We start from the raw sequence: 19,006 nt of genomic DNA, 5'->3' as shown, positions 1-19,006 counted from the left end.
TAAGTGCACACCAATTCCTGGCTTTTACAGTAGATTCTGATCATATTCCGATCACAGAAATCAATTGTTAATCGTAATCTAATTGAAGGATAAAATTTAATTGTAAATTGCAAACTTCAAACATGAACAGATGGACTAGTAGTGACGAGATAAGCACTCTGATAACTGAAAAATCAATGATCAATCTTCAGAATCCAGATTGTACGCTATCATCTCCAATCAGTCTTTGATGTCTTTCAAGTTAAAACTAGTTTATATTTTTCTTGAGAGACCAAAAATCTAGCTCCATTTACAAGTCATTAAAGTATTCTCTAATTCGAACTACAAGTACAAATTAATCAATGGCATTTCAAGTACCCATTACCATAATCAAAATTCCAAATTGTACATTTGGCCATTAGTAAGGTTACAGATGGAGCAAAGCAATGCCAAATTTTTTTTATAATTTTTTTTAAAATTATTTGTTGGGTTAAGTCCCAACTTCCTATGCAGAACTACAGAATCGCAAGAACAAAGCTTGTGCTACTATGGAGCACTGAATAGCAGAATCTAATCTCCTCTGAAGGCAATCGTTGTACTAGTCTTTGCAGTGGAGACATATTCAGTCTTCATCGAGAGGTTTAAGTTTGAAAGAGGCTTCAGCAAGCGCTTCCTCCAGCTTAAAAAGCAGCTCCTTCATAAAGGGCGTATTTGTCCCATGGGTCAGTCGCAAAATATCCAGTGCCTTGGTTAATGATCTAACACAATTTGCAGTTTCACCAAGTAACCTGCATGCAAAGATACACAAATTGCTCAACTTCAAAGATGTGGAACAAACAAACACAAATTGCTTTTCTCAATAAGGGATCAAAATACAAAATACAATTCATCCTGGAAGAGCAACACCTCTTGATCACGGTGAGGAACAACACAAATTGCTTTACTTTTCAATAGACCATGTTCTTACCATTCAAGCTTTCCACATGTATAATATTGCAACCCAAGCATAGGATGACAACCAGGGTAAGCCTCTGCAAGACGATTCCCGAAAAGCTTGAGATAACCAGTCCAACCATTTGGGGAGGGGGGAAGGTGGAATCATATAGGTAGTAGGGGATATTATCCTTCCAGTTATTCAGCTCCATGAACACCTAATATGGAGAAAATACATCAATGAGATGCACATTAAAATCATCAAAAAAATCACTGTCATAGTTAGCTCAAGTTTTCTGATTTCTATTAGGGCTTTGTGAGTCTTATGGAGCTCCCACGTCTCCAATATGTGTTTTTTTTTTGGTACTCTTTGAGTTTAATCTTATGAAAGCAACAGTTACACAATTATAACTCCATGCATTCTAAAACAAAGGCAAAACTTTTACAAGTCTGAGGAATTAGTTAAAAAAAATTCATATATTTCAGATTTTAGCTATAACTAGATTCCCCATGAATTATGCTGGACTTGAGATCTACTGGAAGGAATGAAAATACACAAGCCCATGATGTACCTTTAAGAGACTATCTCGTGTGCGCATTAGATTAAGAGATAGTGGGTAGCATAATTTTATCTGTAGCTTTTCAACTGCATTATACATAGAACCAGCTTCTTCATTATCTGAATTCTGTCAAAGAACCACCTCCATTTGGATACAATAGCATGAGGAATAATATTATTTTTTGAGAAAGGGGAAGATGGAAAGAGAAGGGGGGGGGGGGGGGTATAAACTATAAAGAAACAATGTCAACACTATACTACAAGATGTTATTAAAACTATTCTGATTTCCAAAACAAACATTTGAAAGGATACTTCCCGATTTCAGGGAATCCTCAGCCTTTTCAGAAAAGGTATTCACTTCACTTGCAATCTTTCTAAGATCTTCCAGTTTCCTTGCATGGCCCATTGTTGGCAAATGAATGCCTTGTTTTCTGTATATCAGAAATTGACAACTGATGTTAAGCATCCAAGTACTGTTCACAAACTTTCTAAAAAAAGTACTACGTTCGTACCTAAATCCCTGAGCAAAAATCCCATGCATGCATTATTTTCACATCCATAACCTTCCAATATAGAACTTTCTTGAATATCTTCGCATTGCCCCTTTAATATGATACAATAGGTCAGTATCACAGTCAAACAACAGAAATTTCAAATAGCAAAGAGTAATTAGCTTGAGCCATAAACTTCGGGGTGATTAAGGAACAATGTCATAATTCAAGGCACTTACTAATTTAATGCAACGAGGACATGAGCAGCTGAATAAGTACTGTTCTTTTAGAGCCTTTTGTCTGAGTCATGGTGCTTCCAGCAGTTTCTATATAACTTATTAGTACCTTCAAGAGCACCAGAAAATTACACTCAGACTTCATTATGCCTCTCTCGTTGTTTCTCTTTTTCCGTTTTCGGGGGATAGGGCTCAGGTTGTATTACACAAGAAGCAGACAGAAGGAAATAAACATGATTTGTGCAACACTACTGCTATTATCACGCCATTAAAAGTAATTGCAGTATGCATAAGAAATGGAAGAGAACTAGTCAAAGGATACCTCAGTACCTTTAGGTATAGGTTGCACTGCACGAACCACGGCTTGTTTTCCCTCAAACATCAATACTGCATTTGGCAAGCAACTGAAATACTATAACCAATAAGCACTTACAGTTCCAATTGCACAAACAAACAAAAAAAAGTAGCCAAATTACCTGTGATTGATTATAGGTATAACAGGATATAGTCTTATACCCAAAGGTCTAAGTTCTGAATCACATATACTATGTACATTGCAAGCAAGTTGCAACAACACAAAACAATGAGTATATGAGAGACAGGCCCAAACTCAGATTTAAGAATTTTGTAGTAACAAAAAATCGAATTATCTCTGATGTATTTATTATGATAACCAATTTAACCTCAATTGGAATCTGATAAACCTAGCATATGCTTGAGTGATACATGGATAGAAACATATTTACATAAGATTAATTTTTAAATGTGCTTTAGGTAGAACAAGTATCAAGCTGATGCCATTAAATAGCCATAACTTTTGCATATATTGGCTGCAAAGCGGCTGAAAGTCTAAACACTACAAAATTAAGAAATCAGTATCAGAGCATATCCAGGATGCATGCATTCCAATGACTATAAGCCAACTACAAGTTTCACCAGCAAATTAAACCTTGGAAAAGTTCTCTGCAACTTCTTTCAGTTTCAAGCCAGGCCACTGAAGTATCACACTAACAAGGTTGGCCATCTGTGCATATAAAACCGGCTGCTCGTCATCAATCTCAGTCATATCTTCAAAGGAAATATGGTTAAGCAAAACAACAAAGGGAATAAGATTATTTTAAGAAGAGGTTGGGTTGATAAAACTGTAGTACCCATGAATTCCAGCTCTTTTTCTCAGTCAAAAATTACTGTACTTCCTAGACCCCACAATCCCACCCCCAAACATAGTCTCTCCTTTCCCAGTCACAAGAACCCCCCCCCCCCCCCCCTTCTCTCTTTTCCTCCCTACTCACAAAAAAAAAAAAAAAAAAAAATTCCACACATTTTATGGAGGATACGAGATACTAATGCCTCCATCAAGTTGTAGTTATCAGTCACGGTAGTTGGTATAACCTGCCAAATGAACACTCATGAGTTATGATTTTAAAATCAGAAAATGTATTCATTCATAACAGGATAAGTTGGTTAGCTTGCTAGATAATTAAAAATATGAGAACTGATGACTTCCCACATCAAACAATTGACATAGATTCTGAATCTTGACAATTACTGCCAGGACAGCAATAGAGAGGATAAAGAACAAGGTACACGGAACAAGAACAAGAACAACCTTGATAAGGAATATGAGTATACGTTTGCAGGTATTATTTCAAGAATTTCATTACAGAGTATATTTTATAATAACCTGGAGGTATGCAAGATACTCAACCTTTTCATCCTGCGGCTTTCTTCTCAAGTAAAGCTTAACCATCAAGCGTATAGAGGGTGTGAGGTACTTTAGCCTTTCCTTTTCAAGCTTTGAGTGTCTGGCATTCAACACGATGGAACATCCAATCCGATTTCTGGCAAGGGAGCAACAAAAAACATAAATTTCAGCATGGATTAGGCTGAGATGATGAGCATATATACATATATATAAAATAATAATAATTAAAAAAAAAAATCCATTTGTGATGTTTTCTCCAATTCTAGATGAATTTAAGGACGTTAGCCCAAAATTAGGTGCAAGTTGATATCACTAATTCCAATGTTTCTTATCTATTACATTCCATGCTGTAAAATTATTTGTTCCAAACATATTGATTAGAACACAAATGGGAGAGAAATGAGATACATCTATGCGAAGGAGGCAACATCATCTAACTGATTTGAGATCACAAAGGAAAATTAATCAAAATGCCTGGCAAGTACTCCCACAATACCACAAGTATAGCATGTACATATAGCTATAAAATTGGGACAAAAGTTGCAGTTTCTGTAACAGGGGATTACATGAATTTTGAGTACCCTTAGTGACACCAAAGATGAATCATGAAAACTTCATTACAGTTGGCCAGTAATAGTATAATGAGTAAGAATGTTTGGGTAATTTTGACAAACACCTTACCTGCATTCCCAGCTAAGAGTATAAAAAGGAAGTTTGGGGTTTGAGTAATTAATACCAGCAGGTAAAACTAGAGGTATAAGCCCATTGATTGATTGATAAATGTAAACATCACAATGATTCTAGCAATGCAAGAAAGTGTGGAAAATGAAAACGGAAGAAAGAAAAAACCTGGAGAAAAGTTCCTGGCAGTGAAAAGAAAACGTCCTTTCTCCGGCGAAACTGAAACGGAAAGCCCTATTTCCGACAGATAGCCCTGCACCTCCTCCATGCTTCTACCTTCTTCTCAGTCTTTCCCTAGGCTGTTTAGCTTTTTGTTTTTCTTTTTCAAGGAAAGGAAACTACTCAAAAGTCAAAACACACAAACCTTTTCCTCAAAATTACATTTAACCCCCTTACCCTCGAAACCCTTCCAGTCAGCTCTCCCTCTTTTTCTTTTTTTCCTTGCCAAATAGTAGGAAAAGTGAGGAAGGGAATAGGAGTCATCAAATAACTTTTTCCATTATCAAAAAGATGTAGAGTTATAGTGGACACTGGACAGCAGACAACCTTTATTTTCATGGGAAAATTGTAAAGAGAGTTTTGCAGTTGCCAAAGTAACAAGTTTTTTAAGGATAGAAACCAAAGCATTAAATTAAGTAGCTGTAAAATGGGAAAAGAAAAGGTTTGTGTGAGTTTGGTCGAGAAAATGGAGTGACTTTGGGAGGGAAGCCTGAAACAATGAAGTCCTGTGTATGTCAGATTCGAACTTGTTTTGTATCACACTCTATGAGTTTCTGTGTTGACCTCTTTTTAATGCACTTCACTTTTTGTTCACTAGTTACTTTACTAGACTTTCTGGGAACTTAATCTTTTGATGTTGATCTATGTCTTCTAAAATAATGAGCCATAGAGTATAACTTACAATGATTGTGATAATGACTAAGCATTTTATGGAAAGAAATCTTGGATGTTGCTTGTGATGTTATATGTTTCTATTGCATGTTCTACATATATTCAGTTTCTACCATTCATTGCTCTACTAAAAGTTAAATTAATGGTGTGAGATACATGGGCAATAAGCTGAATATGTGGCTACTTTGTACAAACAATTTATATATGATTCATTTTATCTGTGTTTTCTTCTCACTTAATTACCCTCCGACTTTTGTCTTCCACAGGCCAAGCGCAAGGTCAATGAGGCTGATGCTGTTCCTACTTCCTACAAAAACTACTCTAAGGTCGGATCATGGGGAGATTAATAGAGAAGAGCTTAGGAGGCAGCACCAAGCTGAACTTGCTCGTCAAAAGAATGAAGAAACTGCTCGGCGACTTGCTGGTGGTGGTGCAGGGGCAGGAGATAATCGTTCTTCATCAAGATCTTCAACAGAGCTGGAAGCTTACAAGAATGTAAACGATCTTCCACAACCAAGGGGTGAAATGATGATTCAGGTTGATCAGAAGAATGAGGCTATTTTACTGCCCATCTATGGAAGCATGGTCCCTTTCCACATTGCCACTGTCGAGACTATCACCAGTCAGTCAGATACCAATTGCAATTGGTATGTTCGGATAATTTTTAACGTTCCAGGCAGTCAGGCACACCTTTTAGTCCATACGATGTGAATTCTTTGAAGAATCAGGGGGCAATGTTTGTGAAGGAAGTTTCCTTCCGTTCAAAAGACTCTAGCCATGTGAATGAGGTGGTTACGCAGATAAACACGCTTCGGCGGCAGGTTGCTGCTAGAGAGTCTGAGAGGGCAACCTTGGTCACTCAGGAAAAACTTGTAACTGCTCAAAACAGATCCAAGCCAATGAGACTGTGTGATCTATTGGTCCGTCCTGCTTTTAGTGGACGGGTAAAAAAGATGTCTGGTACTCTAGAAGCACATGTGAATGGATTTCGGTTTTTTACCTCCAGGTCAGATGCGCGTGTTGATATCATGTTTGCTAATATCAAGCATGCATTCTTCCAGCCTGCAGAAAATGAGATGATAACTCTTAATCATTTCCACTTCATAATCATATAATGGTGGGTAACAAAAAGACCAAGGATGTGCAGTTTTACGTTGAAGTGATGGAAGTGGTCCAGTCCCTGGGTGGTGGGAGACGATCTGCGTATGATCCTGATGAGATTGAAGAAGAGCAGCGAGAAAGAGACAGGAAGAACAAAATCAAAATGGATTTCCAAAATTGTCACCAGGGCAAATGAACTTTGGGGGATGCCACAGTTTAAAGATCTTGACCTTGAGTTTGATATGCCTTTGAGGGAGCTTGGCTTCCATGGTGTACCATACAAGGCTTCTGCTTTCATTGTCCCCAGTTCAAGCTGTCTTGTTGAGCTGATTGAGACACCCACCCTAGTGATCACTCTGAGTGAGATTGAGATAGTGAACCTGGAGAGAGTAGGCTTTGGGCAGAAGAATTTTGACATGACAATCATATTCAAGGATTTTAAGAAAGATGTGTTCCGAATTGATTCTATCCCCACCAGTTCTTTGGAGAGCATCAAAGAATGGCTAGATACCACTGATATCAAATATTACGAGAGCAGATTGAATCTGCATTGGCGTGCCATTCTGAAGACTATCACTGATGATCCAAAGAAATTTATAGAAGATGGAGGGTGGGAATTCTTGAACATGGATGCAAGTGATTCTGAAACCGATGAGTCAGAGTCAGATAAAGGCTATGAGCCATCTGATGTGGAGGCTGAGTCAGAGTCAGAAGATGAAGCCTCTGACAGTGAATCCTTGGTGGAGTCTGATGAGGACGAAGAGGAAGAGGAGGAAGAAGAAGGCTTGACTTGGGAAGAGCTAGAGAGAGAAGCAAGCAATGCAGACCGTGAGAGGGGAGATGAATCTGACAGCGAGGAAGAGAGACGTAAAAGGAAGATGAAGGGCAGCTTTTGGGAAATCCCGTGCTGGCCCTAGCAGCAGCAGTTTGCCTAAGCGTCCCAAGGGTAGGAGGTAGATGGGTTTGGCAGACTGATCGGTAAGTTCAGTTTTGTGGTCAGCTGATATGGGTTCTAGATAGGTTCTTTTGGGTTGTGTTCTTCTAGATATGGGTACTTTTTCATTGCTTTGTTCTTGTTATGGTTTTTGCTGTGGGCATTGTATAACGTTCATCCTAGAAATGAAAGAAGTTTCACATGTAAATTGGTAAAAGTGGTGAAATTAGTTTTGTTGGAGTCAAGTACCTTTCTTTTCTAGCATAATTCTCTCATTTGTTGGTATCATCCCTCTTTTTTGCAAGTTGATATCTGCCATGTATTTCCTTTCGCATCCTGTAGGCTGTATTGCCTAATTGCCTGTATACAAGTACTTGTATTAGGCTATTAGCAAAAAAAAAATAAAAAAAAACAGGTTTATGTGCATTTTGCACTTTTTTAAAACACTTAGCAGAGAATGTAACGACTAACGAGTGCTGAGATGCTCATATCTTAGCTAGTTGACAAAGCACTATTAGAAAGGTTTGCTACCAAAAAAAAATCTGCTTCATCATAAATTTAATTTGAATGGATGATTTAAGGTATTCAACTCATGAGGAAATCCGAGTTAATTAATGAGATTGGCAAAGCTTTCCAATCATCAAATGACATAATCGTGAATAAAACTACTTTTTTCATAAAGATAATAAAAATTAAAGGAATATAAATGTCCTTGATTGACATTTTTTGTCGAGCTTATTGATTAACTCGGACACCGCCTTCAACTCACATTATTTGGGTTGTTTATTTTGGGTTTTTTTTTTTAAAAAAAAAACAAGATTTTTTCACTCAAGCTAACAAATAGGTAAAATCTCAATTCTCACTTTACTTATCAGTTCAATCTATAGAATTCATTCGGCAGAAAAACTCTTTGCGAAATTAAACACTTCATCCAATTTTAGGTGTTTATGGATTATAATTTTATAGATGCTCTCGATTAAAATATTTAATTAAGCGAACGCATCAAAATAATTTCAAAATATAATACTCCCCCTCTTTTTTTCCCTTAGAGGAAAATAAATACAATACTACATAAATAATTAATTAATTAAATAAAAACGAGTATTTTTTTTAAGGTAAGGAGAATTCTCTTGCAAGTAGAGAGAAAATTACGTATCCCATTTGCTTGGGGTGAGAATTGAACCCCCCTCACAGAGATGGAAGGAGGTGCCGGAATGCCTAGTATCAGAGCTAATTGTAAAATTTCTTTTCAAAACAGCGCATAGCGCGTGCCGGAATGCCTAGTATCAAGATATTTTGTAAGTATCTCTAAAGATTCGATTTTTCTGTTTCTTCTTCAATGGCGGATGCTATCCGTTTATTTTATTGCAATTCCCTTCGACTTTCCGTATAATTTTGGCATCAAATTAATCGCAATTCCCTTTAAAATCGTTGATTCTGCTTTTGTTTCTTCCTTCAAACCCAGAAAGGAACCGTCCTCTTTCAAGGTAATAATTTTATAATTCTGTTTTTCTTTTTTAAAATTATTTAACATAATACGATCAATATACATGTAACATGTTTCTTATGTATGTATGTTGCTGTAGTAATTTGCATTTTATTGATTGCTGTTTGAGAGAAAGATAAGAGCAGGTTCCGTGGTTTATAGAGAGAGGGAGGAGTAATTCGAAACTCACTGAGAGAAACTAACAGAGGGAATCGCATTGAGAGTTTAATGTTCCGGGGTTTCAGTTGTCGTTCTCCTTAAGTGAAAGCCATGGACTCCGATCATCTTCACTTATTTCTCTGCGGAAAATCGTCGGCCGAGAAAGATATTGCTTATTCTCTCCTTTCTAATTCTAATTCTAATAATAATTACAATACTTGTCAATTTCAAGTTCCCAATACCAATGCCAATACATCTCTTCGTCTTCAATCTCACCTCCCTCGACCTACCAACGCATCGTTTAATGTGGATTCCTTCTTCACTTCTCTTTCTACTTGTCGTTTTGGGCGCTTTCTCATTTGGTCTCCTCGCTTGCCTTCTACCCACGACGTCGTTTCACAGTATCCCTCTTTCACTTCTCCTTTTATTTCGTTGTTACTCTTACAATCACCGTATTCAGATATTCATTATTGTATTTTTGGTGATGTAACAGTAATTTCAGTGAGCTTCCTGTTGGATCAGTTTGTGTTGCTGATGTTCAATTCAAAGGCAAAGGTAACTCTATTCTGTATTAGCTTTTATCATTTCAGTTTATTCTACAATTTACATTGATTGCTGTGCTAAACTTTCACTTATAGTTTGTATGGGTTGTAATTTACTCAAAACATAACTCATTCACTAAATCAGTGAATTATGCTGCATTTCAAAACCTAAACACACAACTACATCCTTTAGAGACAAGTACTCTCACTTTCACGCTCGTCAATGCCTAACTTTGGTCATTGATGTCTTTAAATTATTATTAAGTAAAATTGAATAAAAAAAAATGATATTTAGAAAATAATCATTGGCACGAATCCAACAAAATCACGTGTTTGTGTTTTTACTAAGTACAGAGTATAAATTTTAAAAAAATTGGTAATATATAGTATGTGAAATAAATCAAAGTGTTTCATCTAAACAAACGAAGGAATGTAAATCTTGCTAATATAAGTGTACTTAAATGTGCAGGAAGGTCAGCAAATGTTTGGGAATCTCCACCAGGTTGTCTTATGTTTTCGTTTACATTACAGATGGAGGATGGACGAATAGTGCCTTTAGTGCAATATATTGCTTCTCTTGCACTTACGGAAGCTATTAAAGATCTTTGTTTTAACAATGGCCTGCCTCAGTTGGGAATTAAAATTAAGTGGCCTAATGACCTTTACTTAAATGGCTTCAAGGTTGGTGGGGTACTCTGCACATCCACTTATAAATCGAAGAAATTCAATATCAGTGTGGGTAAATGCCGTCAAACCTCTTTTTTCCCTCTTTCAATGGTTTTCCAATTCAATGAATTATTATTATAACTTCCTTTTTTTTCCAATTCCTGTTGTAGTTTGATGCAAATGATCTGTTGTATTACTTGTATGCCCAAGATCATTGTTTTCTCTTTCAGGGATTGGATTAAATGTAGATAATAAACAGCCGACAACTTGCTTGAATGCAAGGTTGCAACAAATAGCCTCTATGTCCTGCCAACTACGCAAAGAAGACATCTTGGCCTCCTTCTTTGACAAGTTTGAGAATTTCTTTGACCAATTCTTAAGCCAAGGTAAACCAAGTTTACTCTTTTTAATCCATATATAGTTAGCTTTTAGCTCTATTTAGTTTCCTGCCCACTGTCTGTTTAATGTTTATGCCACTTTACCCCTGCTCGCCTGAAGGAGTATATGTGAATTGCTTCAAACTTGATAAAAGACTTATTACTTGTACAGGTGCTAATGAGCTATAAAATTCACGAATTTTGACAAAAGCTTGAATTTAATTAAATGGATGCATAAAACTCCAAAGAAATCTTAATTACGATATATCAATCATTCTACAGTGAGTACATATATTTGTGTCATTCTGCATGGAGTAAGATTTAATTGACTTCCCTTACCTACTCTGTTGATACTTGAGAGGAGGGCTTTATTAGAAATGGTGAAAACTAAAAAGTATTCTTTTGTAGAATACTGATGATTCTATTATTCTTTCAGGTTTCAAACCTTTAGAGGAACTCTACTACCAGACTTGGTTGCACAGGTTAGATGCAGGCCCTGTCTTGTTTAAACCTCAATTACATAGAAAAGCTGCTTATACAGGTTGTCTTATATTGGTTTACCTCAGTAACCCTATCTTCTTGATTACTTTCGCAATTTACAAGTATTTGGTCATTCATACCCCTTAGTTATTACTGGCTGCGGTAAGCCTTCCCTGTGGTATGTAGCAAACTAGCAATACTTACTTTGGGGATATAAACTATTCAGAAGTTTTGGATTTTATAATGTACAAGCGTTTTCTTGCAAGTGCTTTTACTTGTTTTAACTGGATGACATTAGCAAGACAAAGGAGCAAATTGTTGCTGTAGCCTAAATTACGAAATTGACTGCACTATGCAAGCTTTTATATCTTACATTTATAGAACAAATGGGTTGAGGGTATTTTTTATTTGCAGCCTTCATTAATCATTCAAAACAGGATGCACAAATTTGCATTGGGATCAGGCATAAACCATATATATTTGAACTATATAGATCCTCCAAAAGTTTAAAAGGTGCATGCAGGATTGCAGCTTCAAGGGTTGCAATATTGAGACTGTTGGTCAAGTGTGTATAAATGTAATACTTGAGACACTGCATGTTGATCGACTTCTTGAGTATCTTTAGCTAGAAGTATAGTGTCCTTTGATAGGTTTTTATTCAATAAATATCTTTATTCCCCTGGATTTCTTGATTTTATCTTCTAGGGACAGAAATCCTTGTCAACTTCTGGAGCAGGAATAATTCTCTGTGTCCAAATGTGAATTATTGTTGGTTCTAAAATTGGGCTTTATTTCTGATCATTGCTCTTAAAGATCACATCTTGTAAACTCCTTGACTGTTGATATGAATCATGTTATGTTTAGTTCTTAATCACCCAATATAGTTCACATTCGTTTCTCGGCTCTCTACAGACAAATTCAGTTGTATTGACTTGGTGTTCTTTTGTTGTATACCTGCAGTGGACAAAGAGTTATTGTACAGGATACACGTGAAGGCCAAACAGTGGAAAATGCTGCTACTATTCAGGTAATACTTCAAAGCAATGCATATACATGTCTATAAAAGGATTATGTCAATCATGTATCCTGGTCTAGTACTTCCAATTCTTCAACACTCTTTATATGGTTATGCATGCACTGTAAGATCTTTGAAAGATAATAGGAAAACAAAATTGTTAGTTTGAATACTTACATTAAGAAAATTGCAAGGTATAATTGATGAATGATAACTTTACTTGGTATGTGATTCCAGCTTAGACCCCTAAATATTTGTTTGGCGTTAGTATCTAGCAAGTTGTGTTTGTTGGTATCTGCATTGGATATATTGGCATTTTTTTTTGTTCTTGTACTAAATATTGATTTTTCTTTCAGGGATTGACATCATCGGGGTATCTATTGGCAATTGGAGATGATGGCCAAATGTGTGAACTTCACCCAGATGGCAATAGGTTTGTCATCATAGATCTTCTTTTTTCCAATTTTGATCAAGTACATGCTTTCCTAGCATAAAAAACCTGCATTACTCATTTGAGGGATGGCTTTATTTCACAATAGTAGCCTACCTTTTAGAATGCTTTGTGGGAGCAGCTCTCTATAGGTGCCACACTGCAGTTTACTTCCTTCACTTCTATCAGCCTTGTTTGGAAAAGAAGTGGATTCTTGCATTATTGACAAAGGTGTCAAATTGAATAGTGTATTTCTGGTTTTGGTGTGGCGTTGAATGATCAAAGATATCACAGTGGTAACTTGGAAAGAAGAACTGAGGACGTCTTAGCTGGTTTTTCGTGATACTTTTACTGCAGTGTCTTTTGTTCTGCATAATTGCCAAACATTGATCCGCCTGTATGGCAGAGCATGACTTTTCAGTGACACGGATTTCTTATGCTGACTAGGTCTTTCCAAGGTTTCCTTTTGTCTTTTTCTTTTAGAGGTGAAACTTGGGACGAGTTTGCCCTCCTTACTGGTGATGGGCCTATTCCAGATAGCATGTAGCACATACTATTTATGAGGCTGTAAAGCAAGCCCTTGAAGATCTTCCGATACCCAGCGAACAATTACAACTAGTGAATATGTGGGAGGGTTCCCGGGGCACCAGTACAAGATGTATTATAACCATCAGTAGGCTTTGGAGACCCATTACTAGCACCTTGGAAAGCCTGAGTAGAAATCTTTCAAGCTCTAAAACAGCCTATAATGGTAATCTGAACATAAATGAAAATAGTGTAATAGACCCTTCCATTGCCCAATCATAAATGTCTAACATTTGTTGTGAAGCCTGCAAATGTAATCCATTGGCCATAGGGTACATACATGATATTAAAACCAATGCTATCTCTCTTGCTAAAGGCTACAACTAATGTCTACATAACTCGGTTTTGATGTTGCTGGTAAGTCTCCTACACTTCGTAGCCACTTTCAGAAGATAAATTGTTGTCTGCAGCATGAAGACTTTTGTATCGATATAGCAGAAGATAAGGCTCCCCGTGGAACCATTATGAGATTGGGCTTTAGATGTGAGTAGAACCAATGGGAGGCCTTATGCTGGTCACTTAATCACCATAACTTATTTAACACCATGGAGACCTTTATTGGACACTGGTAGGAAGCCTTCTTGGCCAAAAGTGAAGTGCAATTTTCATGGGTCTTTGCTAGCCTCCTGCAGTCTATAGAGGACTATTTAACCTTTACATATTGTGGACACATGCATTCTGATTTTTTTTTTGCAACTTTTCACCATTACCGTTTTTTTTTTTTTTTTTTTTTTTTTTTTTTTGTAGTTTTCTGCTCTCAAGCTGTGTAGATTAATTACAGTTAGATCAAAAATCTATAATATCCTTTGAATTTAAAATTTGATACTCGTGATTATGAAGTATATAATCTGTAATTAATGTGACTGAATGTATTGATTTGAACCCATAATCGGGAGTGATACCCAATAGCATGTTGTTGCCACAAGCAGAGTCCTGCCCTATTTTTTGGGAATCTCCCAATAGCTCCAAAGCATCATTTCCTATTAGCATAATGCCTTTCAAGCAGGTGAAAGCAGTGAAATTGTGCATCAGTGAGTGACGGAGGATTATATTGTGAGAGAATATCCTTTAGTTGTTTGTGTACCATGATATATGTAAGTGGTGTGCTACATATGTGAGTTTTCTGAATACTTTGGTTCAAATCCTCTTTCAAGGAATGTTAAGGAGGTATCTCCCTTCTCCACACATCTCACTGATCCTGGAAAGCAACTTTATGATATCAATTACAGAAATACAACTAAAAATATTGGAGTATTAGATCTATATATGTTCTTTTTATCCTGGATAATTAGAAGAATTATTTCATGGATTGAAAAGACAAGTTTTTGAGTGATGTAAGATTGAAAGATTTTTTTGAATCTAATTATTATTCTTAGGTTCTGTTGATGATCTCAAAGGACAAGTATTATTAGAAGAAAAGAATAAAAGGTGATGTCATTATTTTAGAGGCCAATAGCATAAGGCAGACAATTGTTGTCAAAATAATTAGAGTATTATGACAAAGAAGAATCAATCGTGTGGGTTTGCATAGGCAGGAAAATTTAGGAGGTTATTAGTCTTATTACCAGTATTACATGATCTCCAATTGTCTGCATGTTGAAAGAGTAGGAAGAGGTTGAGAAGTTTGATAATGTCTTCAATTCAAATTTATTTATATATTAAAATTTGAATGGACTTGTAAATTGTTATCATATTATACTACAGAGACGTGCCAAAATATTTCTTTTCCTCAAAATTATTATGCTACTCTTTTTGGTGGGTTGGTAGACCGGCTACGTTTATTATTGACCATTTAATCTTATTCTGTATTGGCACCTCTGATTTCTAATTGCTTTTTTTAGATCAATTATTCAAAGTTTGTCCAACTTAGTTTACATGAATTGTTAAAGACTTGTGGACATTGCAGTCAACAACTTTTAATTTGATGATTCAATTATATCTTTTAAGTTTTGTCAGTTCATGACTAATATACTTAATTTTATCCTGCGTGGCAGCCTTGACTTCTTCAAAGGACTAGTCAGACACAAATTGAGTTAAAGAATGCTCTACCATTCATTTTCATGTGCTATTTATAAGGTTGTTTCCTTTCCCTCTTTTTTTTAATTAAAAGAAATAATTAAAACAATGTTAGATCTTGCCTTTTTATTTGTGCGTATAGTAGTGCAATCCTGTTCAGAGTTGGATTTAATGTATTTTTTGAAGCATGTGAGATATCATTGATTTGAATGATTTAAAGTGTCTATATTCAACCTATATCTGATTATATTTCTTTTGCCACAATTTGGAATATGTTGACCAATGTTTTCGTGGTACAGAATGACAAAATAAATAACATCAAGGGGGATGTGCCTGGGTTAGTTGCTTGTGTACTTGGTAATTTGGTTGCATTAGCTGTTGGCGTGTTTAATTGTTGTGAGTCAAAGTTTCATCCGTAGTTAATGTCATCAAGCAACTTTGTTCGATCTGACCCTATCCATATGTCAGTCGAACTGACTGCCCTGACTTCACTGTTTTCTATAAGAGTAAAAGCTTACAATTATTTACTCCGTCAGTCTGGAAGTGCAATTAGAGGTGGTCCATAAAGTACTTAGATAGCATTTGTGACTGACTTCATCACACCCACGGTCCACACTTGTGTAATCATATCTAATAAGGTTTGGAATACTCCCTCATCCTTTTTTGTTTGGCTGGTTTTTCTTTTTAGGACGTCCTTTAAATATTGTCTTGTAATGATGACTATGAAAGACCATTAATTTATTCTCACATTCGCAATATTATGTTAGGCTCAAACAATTGGGTACCCTTGAGCTGTTTGTTCTGGGCAAGAGCCCGTCCCACAATAATTGAAAAATGGACGGTAGTCTGTTACAATACGAGTAACATGCATATAACAATTATGATTCCTATGTTATATTATCATGATAATATGAGATGATACTAGATGGGTATAGGCGTCGAGATAAGGCCTAGGAGTAGCCGTAGTACCCAATTTTGTTTGTATTGCAGATTTGAAGTCTTATGAAGTATCTTGTGGGCACCCATTTCAAGTTCTCGTGTCATACGCATATTGATGTTAAAATGTGTAAATGTGTGGCCAGCTAGTTAGACGGTTTCACAGCTTCCAGCTATATAAGTTTCGATTTACAACTCAAATTCCCACCATAGATAGATGTCCTCCAGTTCCATAGACAATGACTCTTTTGGCACCATTCTTGCCTTTTGCGTCGTATGTTTAACAAGTATGTTTTTGTTCAAGTCCCCTCTCTACTCCCCACCTAAAAGAGTTACTCATTAAGTTTCTGTTTTTAGGTCGCTACAAGTAAAAGGGGCCCAAAATCAAGGCATTATCTTCTGTAATGAGCAAAGTGAGTCGCTTTTCTTAGGGGTGAAAATATTAGGTGAATATTACCCGAGTTTAAATATGGTTTTGAGCAAGTCCAGCATATTTAGCAAAGTAATGATGATAATTTGTCCATCTTCTAGGAGATCTAATTAAGGGTATCCTGTTTCCCATTGGGGTGTTGATACAGTGTCATAGAAACTTTCTCAGAGATAGAACCCCTCTTTTGGTGCCTGGGACACCTTAGTAGCTGGAGCCCCTTCTTTTTCATCTAATATTAGTTTTCCATTGGTAAGGGCTGAGGAGAGATATACACTAGTTTTATCTAGCAAACATTTAAACAGTTGTATTGTCCAGAATCCAATGAATTTTAATTTGTTTGTTGCTTACCTGCCTTCTATTTTAAAATTTGTGGATTTTCTAGAATAGATGGTGGAATATCACGACTTTTAATGAATGAATTCGATAAGTTGCATTACAATATTGTGATTTTTTTCACCATATGCCTCTTATTAAGTACTGCATAAGGTTTAGGAGTACTGCAAAGGTTCTTTAATGAATGCCGTATGACTTTATATTAATAATTAATGAATTGATTTCACTATTTAATAAAGTGCTTAATTAAATAACAAAAGAATCTGTTTTACATAATTAACCCATGTTTTTTCCTTCTAAACGTCTAGGAGTCAATTTTGAATGGTCTAGTTGGACTTTGCCAACTACTTAACTCATCATTGAATTAAGATAAATCATTCTGCCCAAATATAATAATTAATATTATTAATAACTCTAATAAAGTAATGAAATGAATAAAGCTGAGTTGGTGTCTTGGTGAGGTGGTGAGGTAGTTGTCTTGAAATCTGAATGGCAAATCATATAAAGCACTTGGTCAAGCTGCATAAATAACTAGACCAGCACATCAAGTAGTGAGGTTTATTGGGGCTAAGTATCTCATACTTCGTATGTCAATGGCGCTAGGTGATGCATGCAACTGCGTACATGATACTCAGTATATTACAGTATTAATCGTTATTTTATTATATTATTGGCAGGTAAGAATTAAGAAGGCAATCTTTTAAGCCAGGGTTATTTATATTGAAAATGACTTGGTTGTACTAGTAAGAGGAAGGTGGCCTCAGCCTTTATAAATTTGACCTTAGGGTTCATCGTTTTCCTTACCTCGGAAAAAAAGAGTAACTAATGAAAATACATAAATAATAATAATAATAGTACGATTATATAAATGTGGGTAAATAGATAATAGTAGTAAGACAAAAATGGAAACAATAGAGAATTATTGGGGCACTTTGTTTAACAGAAGAAGAAGAGTTTGATTCATCCTCATGGACATTCTTGTCTTGGTCTGGTTTAGTGACATGGGACTTGTACAGTAACACAAGGGTGGACCAAACTTCAACTCAAGAATAAAGCTTCTGTTGCTTTCAAATCCCAGTTACCCTATGCATTTATTTGAAGTTGCCCAATGCCCACCACTTGATTTCTGTGATTTAATCTCTGAATACTCTGTTTTTAGCTTCTTTCTCCTTTTATCAAATTAATTATAAATTCTTGTTTCACTTTTAACAGTTGTGCATGTCAAACTTGCTTGTTTCTCTACTCTCTAGTCATTGAAGAAACTAGATATTACAGAGTATAAGTCTTTGTTATGTGTTACCAAGTAAATGATTGGTTAAGCTTAAGATGAACAAGCTAATGAACTTTTCGTGAATAATCCAAAGTATCATTTGATACAGAGTTGGCAGCAAATCTTTCTTCCCATCTAAACTAAATTTCTGGAGTGACATGCGTAATGGCAATATAGATGTACAATACAAGAAACATTCTAGAAATAACAAGATAGTGAGATATAGAATGCTGAAGGTGATGCCTGAAACAGGTGATCTAATAAAGAGTAGTACATGGTATTTATGTTGCACCTGCAGGAGTGTGATTGAGCTGGAAAGCGACTAAAAAAAGGGCCAATTGTTGTTTGGCAGAGTGAGTCAGCAGCCAAGAATTGAAGATAGAGAGAGAAATCTCTGGAATCAGATCCTAATCGTCTTTGTTGGCTAGTATTAGCGTTTCATTTTCTTCAATCAAACAAACAGATCAACTATTCATATCAACTGAACCTGATTCGCCTTCTAGTACTATTTTCTTTTGTCAGGGATGCCTTCTCTTCTCTTCTCTTCCTCCCATAGTTTTTACATCATTAGTACGGAGTATTAAGTATTATTCGTGCTACTTTGTTCTTTTTATGTTGTACTACGTGAATAATTTAATTATTGATTCACCCTCCACAATCACTTTACAGTTTACACATTACAAGTAGATGCAATTATCACTGTGGCCACAATTGACCATCTCAACTCAACTGTAACTATCTTGCTTTTTGTCCCCTTTTCATGCCCACGG

At 36.0% G+C, this 19,006-nt stretch overlaps 1 protein-coding gene and 2 pseudogenes across 3 annotated transcripts; 2 read left to right on the top strand and 1 right to left on the bottom strand.

Moving 5' to 3' along the window:
• Positions 1-182: 182 nt before the first annotated feature.
• On the bottom strand, positions 183-4,853 carry LOC110725110 (annotated as a pseudogene).
• A 1,133-nt stretch (positions 4,854-5,986) lies between these two features.
• LOC110725325 lies at positions 5,987-7,765 on the top strand (annotated as a pseudogene).
• An 899-nt stretch (positions 7,766-8,664) lies between these two features.
• Positions 8,665-18,873, top strand: LOC110725327 (biotin--protein ligase 2-like). 3 transcript variants are annotated; one of them, XM_021904819.1, is made up of 11 exons: positions 8,665-8,809; positions 8,977-8,998; positions 9,134-9,557; positions 9,650-9,711; positions 10,168-10,437; positions 10,595-10,750; positions 11,178-11,223; positions 12,182-12,248; positions 12,593-12,669; positions 15,246-15,327; positions 18,535-18,873. In XM_021904819.1, the coding sequence occupies exons 3-10, from the start codon at positions 9,268-9,270 to the stop codon at positions 15,286-15,288; spliced, it is 1,011 nt and encodes a 336-aa protein (XP_021760511.1). In that variant the 5' UTR covers positions 8,665-8,809; positions 8,977-8,998; positions 9,134-9,267; the 3' UTR covers positions 15,289-15,327; positions 18,535-18,873. The 3 variants fall into 3 exon arrangements, with proteins under 3 accessions (XP_021760511.1, XP_021760510.1, XP_021760509.1); XM_021904818.1 differs by having other exon boundaries at positions 9,098-9,557; XM_021904817.1 differs by lacking the exon at positions 18,535-18,873 and adding an exon at positions 16,561-18,526 and having other exon boundaries at positions 8,670-8,998; positions 9,098-9,557.
• Positions 18,874-19,006: the final 133 nt, after the last annotated feature.

The sequence above is a fragment of the Chenopodium quinoa genome, unplaced genomic scaffold, assembly GCF_001683475.1.
Source record: "Chenopodium quinoa cultivar QQ74 unplaced genomic scaffold, ASM168347v1, whole genome shotgun sequence".
Classification (NCBI taxonomy): Eukaryota; Viridiplantae; Streptophyta; class Magnoliopsida; order Caryophyllales; family Amaranthaceae; genus Chenopodium; species Chenopodium quinoa.
The sequence above is the reverse complement of the archived record's forward strand: the minus strand, read 5'-3'. Positions and strand labels throughout refer to the sequence as shown.